The sequence below is a fragment of the Netta rufina genome, assembly GCF_964035555.1.
Source record: "Netta rufina genome assembly, chromosome: 3".
Classification (NCBI taxonomy): domain Eukaryota; kingdom Metazoa; phylum Chordata; class Aves; order Anseriformes; family Anatidae; genus Netta; species Netta rufina.
Window position 1 is genome coordinate 29,916,346 of NC_140125.1, and position 20,365 is coordinate 29,936,710.

Below are 20,365 nucleotides of genomic sequence, written 5' to 3' on the forward strand. Positions count from 1 at the left end.
GCACCTGGCAGGTGCAATAAAGCTCACTTATTTTCACTCCATAAAGGGGGAAACAGTCACTATTTGGTGACTAGCATACTGGACTATTTTTGCCTTTAGTTTTGCACACAAAAATCAATTCAAATGTTGTAACAAACCCAAGTATAGGAAAGCAAGCCAGTAGTGTCAGCACAGAATAAATGATGCAGTGGTGGCAATGCTACATCCTTTTCAGTAAAGAAGGTATTTATGAAGAATGCCATTTCCTATTTCAGTACAGGGAAGGTGGAATGCAGGAGGATTGTGTGAACTTCCCAGCCCTGAATTACATACTCACACGCTTGTAAAGTTCCAGAAACACTTTATTTAAAAATGGAGTTGTAAATGCATATAACAAAATAACATACATAATAAATGTAACAAAAATAAATAAGGAGAACATGTTCATATAAAATAAGAACATAGTAATGCAAAATGCTTATTACAGAACATAAAGGTATAAACGCCTGAAGGAACACAAACAGAATCTTGCATGAAGAGCCTGCACCTTTAATCCTTCCTTTAGTCCTTCCTAGCCATCTCCTACTTCCCACTCGAGTCTGCATAAAAAATGTTTCCAAGCATTAAACAAAAGAAGGAACTATGGCGATGGTTTGGTACACTCTGTTTTCAATACCTAGCTCTAGTTTCAATTTGTTTTTGCCCTTCTGCACCTTCTAAAACTTTTCATGTAGCCCTGTAAACTAGTGTAGTTCAGGCTTCCACAGTTAGCTGGAGTAGAGCATATTGAGTCATACATGAAGGCTGTTTGCTTTTATTTTTTTTTTTAAAGAAAATATGAAATCCATTATACAACAGATTAGTGGTTTTGTTTTTACATCTCTACAAAAAAAGTTTTTGTGTTTTTATTAACTGGTCCAACTTTTACTGATTTCTGAAAGCCTGTACAATTTAAAAGTGTACAGAAAGTAGATTTTTTAAACAAATGTCATATAGGATTATTGCTGATATTAAAGACCATTTCATAAAAGCTGCAAAACTGTATCTTTAACCTTAATATATAGAGACTGATGCAAACATAGGAAAATTCCAGTCTATTAGTTACATTTAACAGAAATAACATTCCTCCAAATTACAGTGTTCTGGAAATACAAAGTAATTTACTTTTATTTTTATTATTATTTCCAAATGTTAAGTTACTGGGACACCTTATAAGGAAAATAGGCTTATATAGGAAACTTTAAATAGACTTGCTTTTCAGTGGTTTAAGCAAAATGTCTGTGTTAGCAGTCTTCTTCCAGAATCCTTTTAAACATGTAAGACAGAGACAGCTTTACTAGCAAGACTATGGGAAAATATACAGAAACAAATTAAAATCATTTGCTTGGGAGTGCATCTATTGATCAAGCAAATTATGACAACTCTATTTCAAGTCCCTAAAGAAAATTTTACATCTCATGATCATTCCAAGGAACAGTAATTTCTTTCATAAGCTTATGTTGTATTTGAATTGGTGAGAGCCCATTTGCCTCAATATGCTTTAAAATGTCCCACATTGCTGTATGTTTAAATTTGTTTCCTAGTTTCAACAAACATTTGGACAGGAATATGAAATACTTCTACTTTTATTAACATCAAAAAGACATTTGAAGATCAAAAAGTGCCAAATAGTCCTTTCAGAAAGTAAATTAAAACACTGCAATGTTAATGCAAGTACAGTATTATCAGTTTTCTATGTACACCAAAACACTGTTTGCTGTTTAATGATATCGATATGTTCAACTACCACTCCCAGCAAATCTTAGTGCAAACATAATATGTGAACTTTGTAAACCCCAAGACAATTTACGCAGCAACAAGGTTATATAAATCACAGAACTGTTTGAGATTCTCAGCACACAAGAATGAATGTTTTCTGAAATCTGTCTTACCTTTTGCAGTAATGTGTCATTGTAGTCAAAGATAATGCTTCCTATATAAATCATCTAATTCAGGATCAAATGTAACTGTTCAACAGTTTTGTACAAACTTTAGAGGAGGAAGTCCATTAAATAGAGCAGCTTGGCAAAGAGATTTGGGGTTTCAGTAACATTAAATGTTAGACTGCTCGCATGGCTTTTAAAAAGAAATAAATCTGTTAAGGGAAAACTGCTGATATAGTAATTCTTTTGCAAAGCACACAACCATAAAGGGCAAACCTGCCACAATCTGCTTTCCTACACTGGTATCTATGCATGTCTTTATGATTTGAAAAGGATTTGTGTGACAATCAAAGCATCACAGTTAAAGAAAACTGGTTTAATAAAACAATTACTGTTTGACCAAGCCTTTTTTTATTTTTTAGTTATAAAACCAATATTATAATCTTTCCATTATTTCAAAACATTCCACGTGAACGGTATTTTTATCAACACTGAGATGTCATTCACGCAGAGTGGCATCTTCTTCTTCACCATCTGGATTAAACCTATTGAAATGTATGCTGAAATCCGACTCAGATTCAGTGGTCTCAAATTCAGCTGCAACAGGGACAGCAGTGGGTCGAGGAGCCCGTGCTTCAGGCTGGCAGTTTGGCTGCACTTGAGGACGGGTGTTTTGAGAAATAGGACTGGACTTCTGCTTTGGCTGAGCTGGTAAGATGGGGCTGGCAAATCCCAAATTGCTCAGAGCATCCAAGGTACCATCAGGGTCAATCATAGCGTTAATTGCTAAGCAATCAAGAAAAGATGAAAGGGATAGGGAAAAAAAACAAACAAAAAAAAAAACATGAAAAACATTATTTTCTGCACTAATGAAAACAGCTTATTTGTATCTCCATACTTTTTATTCTGTTCACATATTAACATCTCTGACTAGAGTAAAAGCCTACAAACAATCCCAACAGGATCAATAACCGAAGTTATCTCTCAACTATTCGGAATCTAATTAGAGATGTAAAATCCTATTCTCACACTTCTACTTTTATGATAACAGACAGGAAGTTTTTATATATGTTGACCACTGCAATATAATGGTATATACAACATATATGTTGTATATGATACATATGTTTAAAAGCATTTACATTTATTAAAATTGCAGATGAAAGGGAATTGCACAAATTAAACACTGCCTGATGTGGGGGTGGGAAGAGATGATTTAACAGTCTCCAACTAGCTTATGGGGACTTAAAAGAAAGATGGGATTTTTAGTCATGTTTAAGGAACTGTTTCTTTAATCTTATAAGCGCAGTATGTTGCATCCCTCCCCATGCCCAAGTATCCACAGCTGCTAATTCCACAACTGAATGAAATTTGTACAAAAAAAGCCATCACTTATCCTTTTATACATAATGATGGATTTATTGTCCCTCTCCCTCCAGATAGTGAGGGCAAACTGAAAGCATCCAGTATATGTTTATTTTGCTGAACTATTAATACGTGTCATATGTAACAGAACCTTTCTCTGTTCTATTCCAAAACTAAATTAACATACATTTGAATACCACTGCATACACGAAGAAATTTGGTCTCTTTTTCTGGGCTTATTTCTTTGTTATGTAATCTGAACATAACATAATTTGTAACAAATTAACATTTTATTGAAAACTAGCATGAAACAAATATTAATTTGCCAATAAACGTTACTAATGATTTCCCCTGAAATATTCTTAAAAAAAAACAAAAAAACAAAAACAAAAAACAAACAAACAAAAAAAAAAACACAAAACACACATACATATTAATGGAGGATTAAATCTGAATTGAAAAAAAAAAGGAAATTTAAAACAAAGATAATACAATTATGATTATACATGAACAAGGACAATCGATTCATTTGACTCCTCCAAGTAAAGCAATGATCTAAGTATAAACAACACATAACTAAGCTCTTTTTAGAATAAGAATAGTTGAGTCAGAAGAGACCTACAAAGATCATCGAGTCCAACTGCCTGACCACTAAGGGACTAGCCAAAAGTTAAAGCATTCAGGCAACAGTTGAGGGCATTGTCCAAATGCCTCTTGAACACTGACAGACATGGGCCATCAACCGACTCACTAGGAAGTCTCTTCCAGTGTTCGACCACTCGCATTGCAAAGGAAATTTTCCTAACGACCAGCCTGAACCTCCCCTGGCACCACTTTGTGCTGTTCCCTTGTGTCCTGTCATTTGTTAAAAGAGAGAATTGTCTCAATTTTAAAATATATGTGGCTGTTAGTTGATTTTGATAAATGGAATATATGTCTAAATAACAGACCTTGCCAATGCTCTTTCCCCTCCCCCCCATTTAAACATGTAGGTTAAGTCTGCATGTGAAAAAGCAAAGAAATAACTGTTCTATTTCATAGTCTGTGGATGCCGCAACTACAGTGAAAAGACCTAGTAGTGTGAAGGGAAGATGTCAAAAACTGATCCTAAATTTTCATTTTATGGTGTCAGATAAATGACTTTTTTTTTTTTTTTTTTTGATCTCCTATAGATTATAGTCCCAGAGTATTACTTATACTGAATTGTTCTAACATGAGGGTATTACTGATGTGCAAAAACTATTTTATAAAGCCTAATCTCAGTAGGGTATGCTGTCTCCTACTCTTCCAAATTTTCACACAGAAATATTTATATTAAGGAAGTTTCACAAGTAATTCTTCTGGGATTCTCTGGACTATTTCATTGTAAATTGAGCCTTTTCTCACCCACATAAAAAATATATCACTGTTCTGTTTTAATACAATTCGGTGATGTATATTTACCAGATATGCCAGTAATTATATGGTATTAAATTATGTAACATACTGTGATCATATTTTAAATAAGATGTGACATTTTTATTTGTTTCATATATATATTAAAAAAAAAACAACAGAATCATTTAAGTTGAAAAAGACCTCTAAGATAATCACATTCAACTGTTAACATAGCTCTGCCAAGTCTACCACTAAACCATGTCCTTAAGCACCACCTCTACCCATCTTCTGAATGCCTCCAGGGATGGTGACTCACTCACTTCCCCTGGGCAGCCTATTCTAATTTCTAATGCCTCACAACCCTTTCAGTGAGGAAATTTTTCCTAATAACCACCCTAAACCTCCCCTAATACAACTTTAGGTCATTTCCTCTTGTCCTATCTTGGGAGAAGAGACTGACCCCCACCCTGCTACAACCTTCTCTAGTTGTAGAAAGAGGTAAGGCCTCCCCTGAGCCTCCCTTTCTCCAGACTAAACAACCCCAGTTCCTTCAGCTGCTCCTCATACGCCTTGTTTTCTAGACCCTTTAGCAGCTTCATTGCCCTTCTTTCGACATGATCCAAAGCACCTTGGTGTCCTTCTTGTAGTGAGGGGCCCAAACTGAACACAATATTTGAAGTGAGGCCTCACCAAAGCCACGTACAGTGGGACAATCACTTCCCTGGTCTTGTTGGCCACACTATTTCTGATACAAAATAAATAAATAAATAAAATAAAATAAATCTCTATATAAGAATTTGGAAGCAGACAATGATTAGAAAGAAAAGTAAAAAAGGATCTCTACCTTGCAACTGTTTCTCAACTCGTTTCAGTTCTTGTAAGATCGATGATATTTCCTAGGAAAGAATCAAATATTCAAATGATCAAGGACATGTTTCAGTAAGGAAAAATACATCCAAACTATGTATCAGTAGCAAATAACCCCTCTCTCCAGATTTTGCAATATGGTGTTTGTGTTGTCCCTCCTTGCATCAAGAATACTCGCTGGGTGGGGCTGTGCCATTTACACCATGGGCCCTAGGTGCTTCAGGACGGACTACTGTGGCCCTCTTGGAAATGAAGTATTCTTCCTGACTGGCCAATAACCAAATCAACAAAGCCTCATTTTGTCCCTTGCTTAATTGCCCACACTAATTTTTCTCAAGCACTGACTGATAGGCATCCCAATTGTGTAGAAACAAGGCAAAGTGAAAGCAAACCTTCAAAGGAAAGTCAACATATAAACCCAGTATCAACGGGGTAGACAAGCTGATTCATAACCTTGCTCAGATGCGAGTCAGAACAGGCAGTAAGATGACTATATTAGGATTTTACCTTCAACCACTGGGCCCTGCTCTTGTGAGGGCCTGCACTGCATTGGCGCTGGGCCTTCAGCACTCATTTGCCTTTACAGTGCCTCTGCCCTGCACTGCTTGCTAACACAGACATAGCCACAGCTGTACAGTTAGGAACACAACAATTATTAAATGCACCACAGTTTGGATTATGAATATGTAAACCCTACTGCTGCAGGATCCTGCACTGAAGAATACTGCTAATCTGATTGCTAAGGAAAGCTATCAGCGATCTTTATAAGCAGATAATTTTCAAAGGTGCTCAATTTCAGAAACCTATTGAAGGATTTCTGCACTAACTAATTTGATGTGAATTTTTGTGGCTGGCCAAGAAATTGTATCTTGGATTTTACAAAGCCATTATCTATAAGCAAATTCCACATCTGACCTGGACATATATGTCCCAAGGTCAAAGCAAACATCAGCTACAACTGTCCTCTGCTATCTTTTCATAACATTCTGTGGTTAAAAAAAAAAAAAAAAAGCACCACTTTAGTATGTGTTTGAACGATACTTCGCTCTGAAAACTAAGCAGAAACTTGAAAATAAGTGCATAGACCAAAACAAACAAACAAACAAACAAAAAAAAACACTTTCAAACACTGTGAGATGCTTTAAAGCATTGGAAGAAAGAATTATAAAGTGCTGAGCAAAATATACAAAAAATAGTGCTTTTTCATGAAAGCCTTAAAAAACACACATTAATGGCATTTAGAATGTAAAATATTAAACTTTGTTATTATTCTGTATATAGATAGGATCATTATCTATTTTCTATAGATATCTATATATATCTATAGATAGGATCATTATCAATTATACAATCATGTTTCTGAAATTACACATTTCCATGAGTAACCTTGATTAATTAAACTTTGAAAACAAACAAAACCCCCCAACATTCTGTAGAAATTACAGGCCAAGTTTCTAATATTTTCAGGAAAAATCAATCTGGATGCATATTATACCAAAAGAACTTGTAATGATATAGCAGAGAAGTACTAGCCAGCTCAAGACCAAAGGAACTATGAGGATATTTTGTTTCTGTATCAGTCCAGGATGAAGGACATGAAGAGGAGTTTCCTCTCCCGGCCTTTCCCTTAGAAAAGAAAGCTGCCTCCAGAAGTTAATTTTTTAGCAACACAATACTCCAGCAGTCAGGGTAATACAGGCTCTCCACTTGCTCTCACATGCAGAAATGTTTTTCAAACCCTATGCTCTGTGTTTAGAAGCAGAGGACAAGTATACCAGGAAAAAACCCTTGTGCTCCATTCCCTCACACTGTCACACAGTCTAGTCATGAAATATTTCTAATTATGCAGGGGTAGAAGACTGTACAATTTAAACAGAGTTGTGGTTGGTATCTTAGAGTTGTCATTTCAGCATAAAATTAAAATGATTAGATTTGAAGAGTGTTTTTATTACAATATGCCTACAGATTCTTTTCCTTCCCATATATCAAAATATAACTATTTCTCATAAATACGACTCATTCTCATAAATATGATTAATCAGTAGGTAAAGTAGTCTTGAAATTGTAAAACAAGTTATTTGAAAGCATCCACCATTCAAACTGATGGTTACCTTCTGTTAAATAATAGTGATCAGTTAAGTCTATAAACAGTTTGTATCCTTTTCAGGTATTCTGTTTGCAACATAATTGAATATAGCACGTTCTTCTACTTATTATTTAGAAAATATACAACAGAGACATTCATTCTATCCCAGCAAAGATACGTATTCATACCATGCTTGATGTTTTCACAATAGGAACTTCACTTTCCGCTCGCAACTTGTTTTCAATTTCTTCCCAATTTCTGTCTTGGTCCTTAAATAATATTCTAGAACAAAGAAACGCAAGAATAGTATGTTTAAAGTAGACAAAAGGTAAACAAACTAAAACTTAAAGATTAGATACACAGTCCGAGAAAGCAGCCTATGGAACCCCGAATAAAAACAAAATCTGAAAATATTAAAAACTGACTGAATTGAACCACAAAGTTTGAATTTGTAGGGTAGCATACAGAGTTTCAGCAACATCATTTGTATTTACATTAAAATAGCAGCAGTGTAGCTAAATACTTGCTTATGGTGTTGAAAAGGCATAGTTGATTCTTTCTGCCAGCACTGAGACAATTTTATTTTATTTTTCAAACTACTTTGTAGTAGTCAGAGAATTTCCTGTTAATGTTGCATTTAATGACAATGGCAAAATATATGAAAAACATTAACACTGGTAAATAAATTCAACTTCTACATTTGTACTTTATATTAATTTAAAGAAAGAACACTTTTGGAAATTAAAAATATGTTACACAGAAGATACTGTTTTTCTAATGCATGAAAACTCTCAATGCACAAATTGCATACACATAGTTTAGCAATACAAAAGTTACTTGTTTAAAGAAGTCACTTCTATTATTTGTAAAATCCTAAAGCATGTTATGAGATCCCCAGGTGTTTTTTTTTTGTTTGTTTGCTTTTACTGTTTTGCTTTCCTGCTGTGATAACATTGCTGTATTATAAACATAATTTAAATTGGCCATATTTACACAACTGAAAACAAGGAATCCGTGTATATTTAAGGATCTGTTTTTTTTTTTTTTATTATTATTATTTTTATTTTTCCCTAAGTGACACCACGATGACATTCTAAATCTGCTTCTTTAATTGCTATAATTAAATACTAACTCTAGCTGGAAATGCAACTGCAGCAAACACTAATGATATTTTAGACTTAACTTTAGACTTTAACCTTCAGTAAAACAGACCTGCTTTCACCCTTATTCTCCTTTAGAGATGATGTTTTTACTTTTTTTTTTTTTTTTTTTCAATTTGAAAAATTTACACTTCAGAAGTTATTTAAAACAATAGGAAAAATGGAAAAAGTAATTTAAAAATGATATTATTTCCACTATAAATTGGACTGGCCAATTTGTTTTTGATATTATTTGAGGAATCCTATTTCCTTTTTGCAATATTTCTTCCTTCTGCTCTTGCCTTTTCCCAGACTTTTTGTTGCAAATCTGACTAACCTTTCTTTTTTGGTTGTGCTCAGTCCTTGTTTTTCTTTTGTTGCACTTTGGAGGATACACAAACAACTTCAGGAACTGATGAGTGGTGCCTACACTGAGCTGATTGCTTTGCCTAGATTTTGCCTGACTGAACAAGTACTTGCCTGCTGCAAGTCAAGCCAATAGTACTGCATTCTTATTGTACAGCACATATAAAAACCAGTATGTGTTGTCACTACAAAGTGTACTTACCTCTTCCCTCCATAACCTCTGAAAATTCCTGCAAACGCATTACAACATACAAAGACAGAAAAGCAAACAAGCTGTGTATCTGCTTCCTGTGAAGCCACCACAGTAATTCTTAAGCAAAGAATTGGTTACAGAATACCCAGCAAGAGTACTACAAAATTTTTAATTACAATGTCGTTTGGTGTACACCAGTGGGTAAGAACCTGATTACACACACCAATGAATATAAGTATATTAGCAACACCCAAGCTATGACCTTATTCTGAAGAAAAATGCAAATATACAGAGGGTTTGGTGAAAGGAAAGAATTGAGCACTTGAACCTGGTTCAAGCTGAACAACATGCTATGACCTGGAAAAAAACAAACACCTTGGCTAACTCTGAGAGGATTTAGCCAAAGAATACAGCATCAGAAGCTTCTCTCAATCCTATTTCTTAATAGAAGGTAGGAATGATGACAGAACTCAGTAGAACTCTGAACATTATCTCTAAAAGTAGGAAACAAAAATGGCAGATCTGATGAAATAGGGAAAAAAAAATTGTCAAGCCAAAAAGATACACATTTATTTTTCCCCTCCGATTTATTTATTTTCACAACTGATTTCTGCTCATTTTAATTTCCAATAGATCATCTTGTTGAAAATGACTGAAAATATTTATGATAATAGTATTTTAGCTGAAGTGATACTGGTCTTTTTAGTAAAGCTAGCTTCTGCAACTACAATATTACAGAAAGAAGAATGTTTATGTTTACAGGAAGCACATCTTTGACCATATGAACTCAGGAGGGATGTAATTTATTTTTTTTTTATTAAGTGGAATTTGTAATTGCACTATACTGTCTATGCTCTTGTGAAAGAAGCTTACATTGGTGAAGAATGAAATTTGAAGGAGGACTTAAAAACATAATCAAGCTCACTGGTGCCTATAAAACTTTCTCATCTTCTTTCAGGGTCAAGTACTCTGGAAGAACACACAACTGTTTGCTTGACAAATCCTGACTGGTTTTCATTGTATCTGTTGTGGACAGAAATTTTAACTGGCTTAGCTCCAGTGAAATGAATGGAAGGACAGGAGTTTGTTGAACTTACTACAGAATTTACCTTAGTTTTGTTGATGTACATAGCTCTTTGCTCCCTTGTATGTTCTCTAAAAACAATTCTAAAACTATTGTGTTTTTCTAATTCAAAATACCAATGACATTATGATTAATGTCATATTATTCAAATCCATTCTGAGTAGCAGGAAAAGGAAGTTTTGATCACAGTTCTGGGGATTATGCTCAAGAATTACATATTGATAAAAGTTCTCCAATATATTTTTATTGAAAAATGTAATGCCTCTCTTTTTAAATGTATGTACAATATTTACATGTATGCTTATGCTTATAGTTTCATACATGATCAAATCATTGTTGCATTAATTATAATGTAATATGACATACCCATTAAGCTCAGAAAACTTAGCAGAACAATGTAAGAATATTATACCTGTTTTTCTCAGAATGCATTTGTATACATAAATTTGTTTTAATTCACTGTACTGAACTCACAGTTTTTTGTGTTAAACAACTACAACTGTCCTAGCAAAATATTTACAGATCACAAGCTTCAAATCATCAAGAAAAATCAGCACAACAAAAAGAATAGAGCATCTACTATCTACTGCGTTTGAGGCATTTTAAGATTCATAACATCCTACAAGCCTACCATAAAAAAGTCAGTCAATAAGTAAGATTCTTGTTCCGATGATGCAGCTTTAAAAGGAAAAAAAATATATTGGTAAGCAGAGTTCCTCATGGATGTCACTGTATTTCCCCAGAGAATTATGCTCAAAGCAAAAATTCATGTAATATTTTTGCAATGTTTCTGTTTGCAGTATTTTGAATGCCTTTTAGAAAGACTTTCAAAGAACACTCACACTTATGTATCTCTTTGTACATGTTTCTTTGCGTACTTGTTGGGATCAACTGGTAAAGTAAATGATATGGTGCACTCATAGGTAAATTAAACTTGAATAAGTTATGAATTTCTACACAATTTGTAATAAATTCTGCGTAATAAAGTTGAACTCTGTTAATTTGACGCAGGTTTTGAGGGTAACTATATTGTAAATCTGCATTTCACAAATTCACTGGTATCTGAAATTTATATAGCAATAGATATTTATGTCTTTTGCTTAAGGATATTTTAATAAATAATGATACATGAAATCATGTATCTGGGGAAACCAAGAAGGGAAAGGCAGCGAACAGTGTATTCCATTATTATAATCCTGTAGCCTGCAAATGGTAAATTGGAACAAGAAGCAAGACAAATGTCAGTGTGGGAACATGTTCTGAGATAGCAGAAATAACATACTCACAAATGTTACCTATAACCACCAGTAACAATAGAACAGACACACAAAAATAAAACAGATATAATAAGAATGGACTGTTTTAAAGACTTGATTCTTATTTATATTCTTCCTACTAGAAACAGTAATACTAGAAATGGCAGATAATCTACAGTTTTTACTGATTTATATTGATTTTTTTCTTGCTTTATATGATCAAGTCTTTTTCCATAGTCCCATGGGAATACAACATTCAAATATGCTAGTATTTTGCTGCTTTTAGTTGTTACATCACCCTATGATGAATTTAATTTGTGATTTGGTCATCCATCCAAGATTTCAGTATGGGACACTTACTAGACAAACCAATCAATTACAGACCTAATATTTTCTCACATTAAAAAAAATTACACATGAAGTTCAGCCAAGTGACTTACTTTTTCTTTTATTTATGCTATTTTTAAATGATTAACTGCACAAAGACATGAAGAAGGACATGTGAATTATACAACCCTGAACTTTTTATTTAGAATTTGTATTTCCTCTTGTCAAATAAAGTGGTCACCAAATGGTTGTACGCTCACTCATTCAAGTTAAAAGCAGCTGTTGCCAGAGAAACAAGTTATCATTTTTGACATGTCTGTACTTTCTGCTAGCTACTATGACATTTTTGGCAGGAATCTAACTATCTAAGCAGGAGTTTTCAATTAAAAATAACAGATGTCATCATCTGTTATTTTAGTTATTGTCTCCAGAGCAAATTCTTTTTCAGAAGGGTTTACTGAAACTGCTCTCCTCTCTCCAATTGTTTTTCTTCCTAAAATGGTTGATCCTTACATCAGCTTGGCAAGTACGCAGTTTAGCACACTTTAAGCTTATCTTTTAAGAAAGAGAGTTCTATTAGACTTGCATAGAGGTAATGTAGATTTTGCACAGCATTTTCATGCTTTGAAACAGCACTTTGGCTGGAAGTATGATAAATATTACTCTGTCCATGCAAATTTTACTGATATTTAACTTCATATAATGTGTAACACACACAAGCAATAATGGAAAAAATATTAATTCCAAATCTTATTGAACACTACAGAGAAAAAAAAAAAAAAACACAACATAACTAACATTGCTTTTTTAAAGCATTAGTTGCTACCAAACACTTTTGCTGTATCTGAATAATACACGTCTCCTACTAGCAATGTCGATGAGAGCAGAACATTTTCAATAACAACAATTAAAAAACAAAAAAAACTACCTGATTTTGCCAGCTGTTTTGTCTATGGATTGTCTTATCTTGCGAGAAAACTGGAAGACTGAGGATAACAGCAGACTGTCCCCCATAACCTGCAATAAGTTTTAAGTAAGATTAAACAAACAATTCCATATATTTTCAATTACCTTTTTACCTTTAAAAAAACACACTGGTGTTCTAATTAGTATCCTACACAATCATATTAGAACATTTTGCAAATTAAATAACACACAAAGAATGTTTTCTGGGATTAATGCTACCTGATACAGGTAGGAATGAAAGGATAGTGTAGAATACTAAGCAGAGAGACAATTGTGAAAAATTAAAATAGACCTATTACTACAGAGAAACTTGTTGTGTACTCACTTCATCTCTGCTCCAAGTCCTCCTTCTGGTAATCGTTGGAGGATCCGTGATATCTGGTAGCTGAGGTCTAGCATCATTAGGCCGACCATTCCCCTCTGGTGGTTTGGCATGCACTAGTGGAGGGATTTTTCTAAAATTGAGACTTTCATCAAATACTCGGTCAACCAACTGGAGAATAAAAGAAAAATACAGTTTATGAAACCAACTAATGGTGAAGTGAGACAAATCTTTTTTTTCCTTTTGAAACAGATTACAAGAAGTCTATGAAATAAAAATCATTCTGTTGTCTTTTGTAGTATAAACTGAGGGATTGCCAATGTAATGATACTTTGTAAAAATGAATGCCGTTTTTCGAAACAGCAGACATACGTGGTAACTACATGACCAGCCCACAGAAATTTTGCTTACAGACAGGTAACATGACAGTTACCTATAAACTGGTTTGGCCTTTAACTAATGCAATATATCTGTGAAATTAAGTACAGTACAAGCAAATTTAGATTTTTTTTTCCCAATTAATTGTAGTATTACAGAAGCACCTATACCTACTTAGAGGACATACTGCCACCTGCAGTAGTATGTACACATTGTACAGCATTTTTTTTAAAGAACAAAATAAACAGTAGCATAATAGTCCGAGCAGTCTAGCTGGATTTGAGAAAATGAGCACTTTCCTTGCTGAAGTTTAGCCATGAGTCCATAAGAATTAAAAATAAAATCTATGTGGGTGTAATTATAATTTTTCTAAGTACACAACTCATAGGTTTCTCGTCACTGTTTATATCTTTTTTTCCACAGAAAATGACAGTATTTTACTAGTAAAAGTCGACTGATGTATTAGCCAAACTTAACATACACAAAAATGAATAAACACATTTTGAAAGGAGTACTATGAAGAAAAAAAATGCAGTAAACATTTATAACTTATTAGGATGAACTGTAATATGGTAGAAAGTGATGATTTCAGTTCAAATTACTGGCATTAGAACTGTGATGGTTACTAGAACAAGTTAGTCAATATACATGTATTCAAACAAAAGCACACCAGAGATAGTCAAAGAAAATTAGAACTAATAGAATCAATCACAGGGTAAACTTATTTCAAGGCAGTTTTTGACAATGTTATTAGGAGAGAAAATATGAAGTTATTGTTAGCTGATGGTGCCTAAGCATTTAAATGTTCAGAAGAAGAAACTTTAACGTCACCTGTGAAAAGAGGGGCTTTTTTTGTTTTTAATTACTATACAAAGTATTAAACATATACATATATATATATATCCCTGCATACACACTAGTATCTCTAGTATCTTTAAATGCACTTAGATAATATTCAATATCTAAGGCTACGGTTAAGCAAGAAACAAATAACCATCTAGGTCCTATGCTTTGTGGAAAAAAAGAGACAGACAGATAGGATGCATTTGGGTGATATTTTTTACAATCCGTGTTAACAGAATCATTTCTGGATAATTTATCAGAACGCAAAAGAACTTTAAATCAAAAGAGAACAGATCATGCGTACAGGTTGGGTGGAAATAACTAAAAAGGCTATGCAAAATGCTAAAAGCAAAAGAAATAAAGAAAAGAAAGAACCTTATGCATTTCTCCATGAAGATCTCCTACCTCTTCTCTAGTGTCTATGGCAGAGCCAGGGGTGGTGGCAGCAGTGCTTACTGTGGTACTGGGGGCAGTGCCTGATGAAGTCACTGAATCTATCTCTCCTGCTACATCGTTGATTTCCCGTGCGATGAGAGCCAGATCTTGACTGATCCTAGTAATAAAGACAGCGTTACTTTCTTCCCTAGAAATACTACTGGAGCAGTAGAGTCCAACCTGCAGCCTTTCAGCTTTTAAGTTCCAGCTTTTGATGGTAACTGTGCTATGAAAATGTGCATGCCCCTCTGAATAGAAAGTCTATTCATGGAATCACAAAAGCAAATTCTTAACTGAAGCTTTTAATAATATGCGTTTATAGAGGAAGATGATAGAAGGCAATCTCAAGAGACAGAGCATCCTTGTTTTTTTTCCTGGGATTCCCAGGCAAAGAAGTGTGCAACACACACAGTTATGTCCAACATATGATTCAAGAGAAATACTGTGAAACTACTGCAAAGATGACTCATGTGAATGCAGTAAATCTGAAATGCACAGAATACCTTTAATTTATATCTCAGTTAACCTATTTACAAAGAACTTTCTTCAGGACCTGTGATTACCCAGCAGCCTTGCAACTTGCTCACATCAAGCTGCTTACATGCCTGAAATTCCAGACCAATATCCTAAATCGTCAAATCAAGACAAGCTTGCCAGTTGGAAAAACAGAACATGCTTGGATATGATAAAGCAATACAAATATATCCAGCTTCTCAGCTGAAGATTCCTGTAACTAATTACTGTTTGAAGTTCTCCAAACTGCTGCTGCAGCCTTCCTCTGCAGTTGCTGTACAAAAGCCTTTTCCTTTCTTCTGATCCACCACATCACAAAATAGCCCTGCTCTGTATTCTGCTCAGCAGCATGGAAGCAAAGCAAAGGAGCTTGCCTAGCTCTGCTTGTGCCTCTCCTCCCCAGAACACCCCAAAAGACCGATAGAAAAAACAAAAAGCAACCCAAAGCAGAAGCTAAGAGCCTCCCAATAACTATGGCACCCTGAGTCTCCAGCTTCAAGCAGACAGTTCAGAAGACCTAGAATTCAGAGCAGCCCAAGTGATCCCCGCTCATACCTCTGTCTAAGAGGAGCAAAGGCACAGAAGTCAGCAGTGCTGACTCTGCACCACCAAGGATGCTGTGAAATAGCAGCAGCCGCCATTTAAGTGGAAGGAGCTGCATGCAACAGGGATGCACGTGATGCTGGCCAGTGCTTAAGGGTGAGTTTTGCTGTCTTTTATTTATTTATTTATTTTTTGAAATTGGCTTCAAGTCTGAACAAATGGACACCATTGATTTTGAGATAGTTCTACTCACTCAGTCTTAAAACCAGAAAAGCAGAAATAATTAGAGATATTCCCAGCCAAATGGCAACACTGGATTTTGTGGCTAATGATCAGCAATTCATGACAAAGTGCAAGATTGTGTCATAAATGTATATATAATTGGAATAAGGCTGGCAGAGAATATGTGACAATTACCTATGACATAAAAGACAGTATTTCTGAATTCAGGCTATGAAAGACTGGGACACTAAAGTACAAATCACGTCAATTGATCAGTTTTATAAATTAAGATGTGGTAATTATTTCTACATTAATTTAACCTAATTATTACAATTTTTGATCCAATTTTAATTTGTTTCAGGTGCTTACATATGTACACCATTATAACTCCAAGGCTTGAGCTACTGTTCCAAGTAGAAGAGCTACTAGAACACCTGCTTCCATCGCTTCACACAACCACATCACTTTTTTCATAAACAGGTAGTTGTAGCTAATAATCACTTTTGAATCTCTGGGACAAAATTTGGCACGTAATGAATTATTGTGGAGAAAATAAGGAGGAAATTGCTATTATCAGTAAATCCCCCAGAAGACAAATGTCATTAAACACTAAAACCAAAAGTAGTATAAATCAACTAGGACAACTCTATACAGAAATCACCAATGCTTTGACATGCAACAGACACTTCTGCTGAATTCTTACCAAGCAATCAAAATTACAGAAAAATGTCAGATGTCCACATCCAACTGAATTCAAATGAATTCTAAAGATACCATATTGAACAATTCTAACATGTATGACAAGCAATTTGTTACACAATCACCACAGTCAAACACCAGCCATGTGAACAAAATCTGGAATCAGTTTCATTGCGATAGTAAGCTATAGCCAGTGCTCTGTAATTTTCTGTACAGAAACAATATAGAGTGCTAAATCAAAAGCATTATGAAAAACAAAACAACTCAGAGTTGGGCTTGCTCAATTATCAAATCATTCTGCATTAACTTATAGAAAGAAAAAGTATGGCTTAAATATAAGGAGTATGTTTTGTATAAAGACTAAGCCTATTTCCCTGATTTATGTACACACTATTTACTCTGTTGTAATGGTAGGTTGTCTTGCAGATTTCTACTGCTTCCATTGCATCAGTCCTAGCAATTACAGAAGGCAAATGGATTCAGGGAGACAAAACCAAAACAAACCTCAAATTCCCAAGCCCCTCCACCCACCCAAGGAAATGCTTCCAGATTTGCTCTGTGAACAGACTCTTCCCCACAACTACACAGTTGCTTCATCTAACACAAGGAAAAATGTGGGAACACTTGGCTTGGAATAGGGAGAGCATGATCTTTTTCAACAACCTTGAACTCTAACTCTTATTTACCTGTATTGAAAAAACAGCTGTGGTGTTCCAAAAATTACAATAAAATAGGAATGCTTCCAAGAAATCTGTCGTAATTCTTTACTCATGGATTACTGAAAACATTTCTATGCTTAGTCTACTATGTCATAAACTGAGTCAATTAATTTTGCAATGATACTTTGAAACCATTATACAAAATATATGTGAAGCTCATATTATTGTATATTCAACCCAAGCCAAAACGTTTTAGACCAGATTTGGCTATTCCATTTTTTTTAAATATCTCTTTCAAATTCTCAGTTTTATTAACATCTGTAAATTTTAGAGTCTGTGAAAAGTGCAAAACATCAATCTTTGAAGACCAATTTAAATACAGCATGATGGTAACACAGAAGAAATTAAATGTTTGTCACACAACCTCTACTTTCAACTACACATTTATTTTAAGTAATACTTAATTTTATCGCTCCCCAATTTGATCAGCTATTCAACTAAGACTCACAGAATTTGGTAGGAATCGAATATTTTTATAGTTGTGCAAACAATGTATGTGTATAAATGTGCACATGTGCACAAATACATAGAGCATATATATTTATGATGTTAAATACCTGTCTTCAATCTGTGTTAAGGGTACAGTATCAACTAAGCTACAATAAGGAAATAGTACATTTGAAGTCTCTAAGCTTTACATATTTCTGATTTTAATCACATCTTTTTCATATTCTTGAATTAAATTGATTAATAAACTTAATTTCATAGTGATACTCATGACTTATCAAGTCTGCCTTAAGTATTTTCTCTTTGCACACAGTACACTAGAAAAAGTATACGTTGAAAAATATTACCAAGAAGAGGCAAAACTAAATTACACTAAGCAAAGCACAGTGATTCACCAGCTGTAAGACCACACTAAGATAAATTTTAAAAAGAAAACACATTTCTTGATTAGGCTCCCTAATTAAGTTCTGTGAAAAGGTTCAAAACTTGAACACTGGCATTTAAGTTTTAAATGACATTTAAATACTTATGTAGTTTTATTTATGTTGTGCAAGCTATTTGAAGTTTTCATTGCCTGGTTATTGCACGACACAGGAATAATAGGTTACCAGGATGTAGAAGTGATTGCCTTTTATGTGGTTAACGTGAAGCACAGTGCTATTAGCAATAATGAAGAAATTGCTACACTAATCTCAGGGTCTCAGAAGAAATTACTTTTTGATGAGTGTATATGATTTAAGCCAGAAAATATCTAACATGAAATAACGTCCAGACAGACTAAACATTAAAGCAAGAACATGGTCTCTCACATTGCCCAAATCCCTTCCTTTCTCTGAGAGGCACAGGTACCAAAATGAAATTTTACCTCACTGTCATTGTAAAGGCAGTATAAAATCCGATATACTTCAGCCTCAAGAAATACACCATTAGCAACCGAGAGTTCCACACAAAGTACCTCTGGAAGTCCCAGTAACGCAACCAGAAGTTTGTATTCTGGGATCTAGCTATCCTAATTCAGAAATGACCATCATCAGGTAACATGGGTGTTCTGTCAGTCTCTTGTCAGAATTCAAATTTACCCATTAAGGCAGTGAATGAAAACTAAGAGCGATACAGAAAATCCATCAGCTCACACATTCTCCCATATATGTACCCATACAGCTGGTTGGATACAAATCTTTGTAATTTTAGTGGTGCTCCTTGAAAACCAACCTTGCTATTTCTTCTCGATGAGCAGTCCAGTCACGAATGTAATCTTCCTGTTCTTTTATTCTGTGCTTGAATGTATTGCTACTTTGAGTTGCTGTCCCAGTGCTCTGCAGTCGTGTGGTTTTCAGGGCTGGAGAGGTACGTAGACGGGTATGTTTAGGGGAATTACGGTTTGATCCAAATTCATCTTCTGAGGTGGAAGCATAATCTGTAGGAAAGCGCCTCCATCTTGCACTTACTAAATTAGTTTAATTATTAAAAAAGAATTATTATTGCATCTTTTATAAGAAAAAAAATATTTCAGTAATATCACAAAAATACACAACTATTCATTATCAATCCCCAGATACCTCACAAAAGGTTTATTTACTACATCTTAAAAAGAAAGGTTAAATAATATTGATTAATAAAACATAAAACGGATGCTCTTTGTATAATGATGAGTGAAATAAGATGTAAAAGCCAGTAACTGTATAAGAGCTGAAGTGAACTGTATCAAAAAAAGGGCCCAATTCATTAACATTTAAGTATATAGTCAGGTTGCACTTTTTCTGCAGATTTTTTCCCCAAGTTTCATTTATAGTTTAAGTGATACACAAAAACTGAAAAGACATGAAGGAAGGACTGAGCTGGCACCAAGCCTAGAATGCATGCTTACGTAAGGAAAGCATAAAAATCACAGAAGACGCAATTTAGCCTAGAAAGAAAACCAATAATACTGTGCCACAAAAAAACAGCATCACATCTAGAAAAACAGCAGCCTTAGAACAAAAAGTGTATTTTCTCACATGAAGCACAAAGCATATACAGCCATGTTGCTGAAGACAGACTGAAGTATAAGAGTACTGAAATTAAGTAGGAGGCTCTCTTCCGCTTATAAATTAGTCAAGTCTAGAAAATGTGTATCAGATATACTGTCCTTGAGCAATCCAAGCAGGAAGAGAGATCACTGAACGTTAAATGAGTGCTCATCACTGCAACCTGCTAAATTCTTGCAGGGGATTTAATCCCCTAAACTCACTGACATTTATGAGGCTCTGCAATTACTGTAGACATTTTTAAAAGTGTGCGATCTCATTCTGGTAATTTAAAAGTAGTAGATTTAAGC

At 34.4% G+C, this 20,365-nt stretch overlaps 1 protein-coding gene across 4 annotated transcripts in view; it reads right to left on the reverse strand.

Moving 5' to 3' along the window:
- Positions 1-329: 329 nt before the first annotated feature.
- The window catches only part of CEP170 (centrosomal protein 170), a 101,445-nt gene continuing 81,409 nt past the window's right edge, over positions 330-20,365 (reverse strand). For 2 of the 4 annotated variants that reach the window (XM_084284845.1, XM_084284843.1), the window contains 7 exons: positions 19,261-19,495; positions 14,846-15,023; positions 13,253-13,420; positions 12,890-12,978; positions 7,785-7,878; positions 5,488-5,539; positions 330-2,687 (listed from right to left, as the gene is read on the reverse strand). In XM_084284845.1, coding sequence (XP_084140971.1) covers positions 2,401-2,687; positions 5,488-5,539; positions 7,785-7,878; positions 12,890-12,978; positions 13,253-13,420; positions 14,846-15,023; positions 19,261-19,495 — 1,103 coding nt within the window. In that variant the 3' untranslated portion in view covers positions 330-2,400. The remainder of the gene's footprint in view (positions 2,688-5,487; positions 5,540-7,784; positions 7,879-12,889; positions 12,979-13,252; positions 13,421-14,845; positions 15,024-19,260; positions 19,496-20,365) is intronic. The other 2 variants (XM_084284846.1, XM_084284844.1) reach the window with 2 other exon arrangements.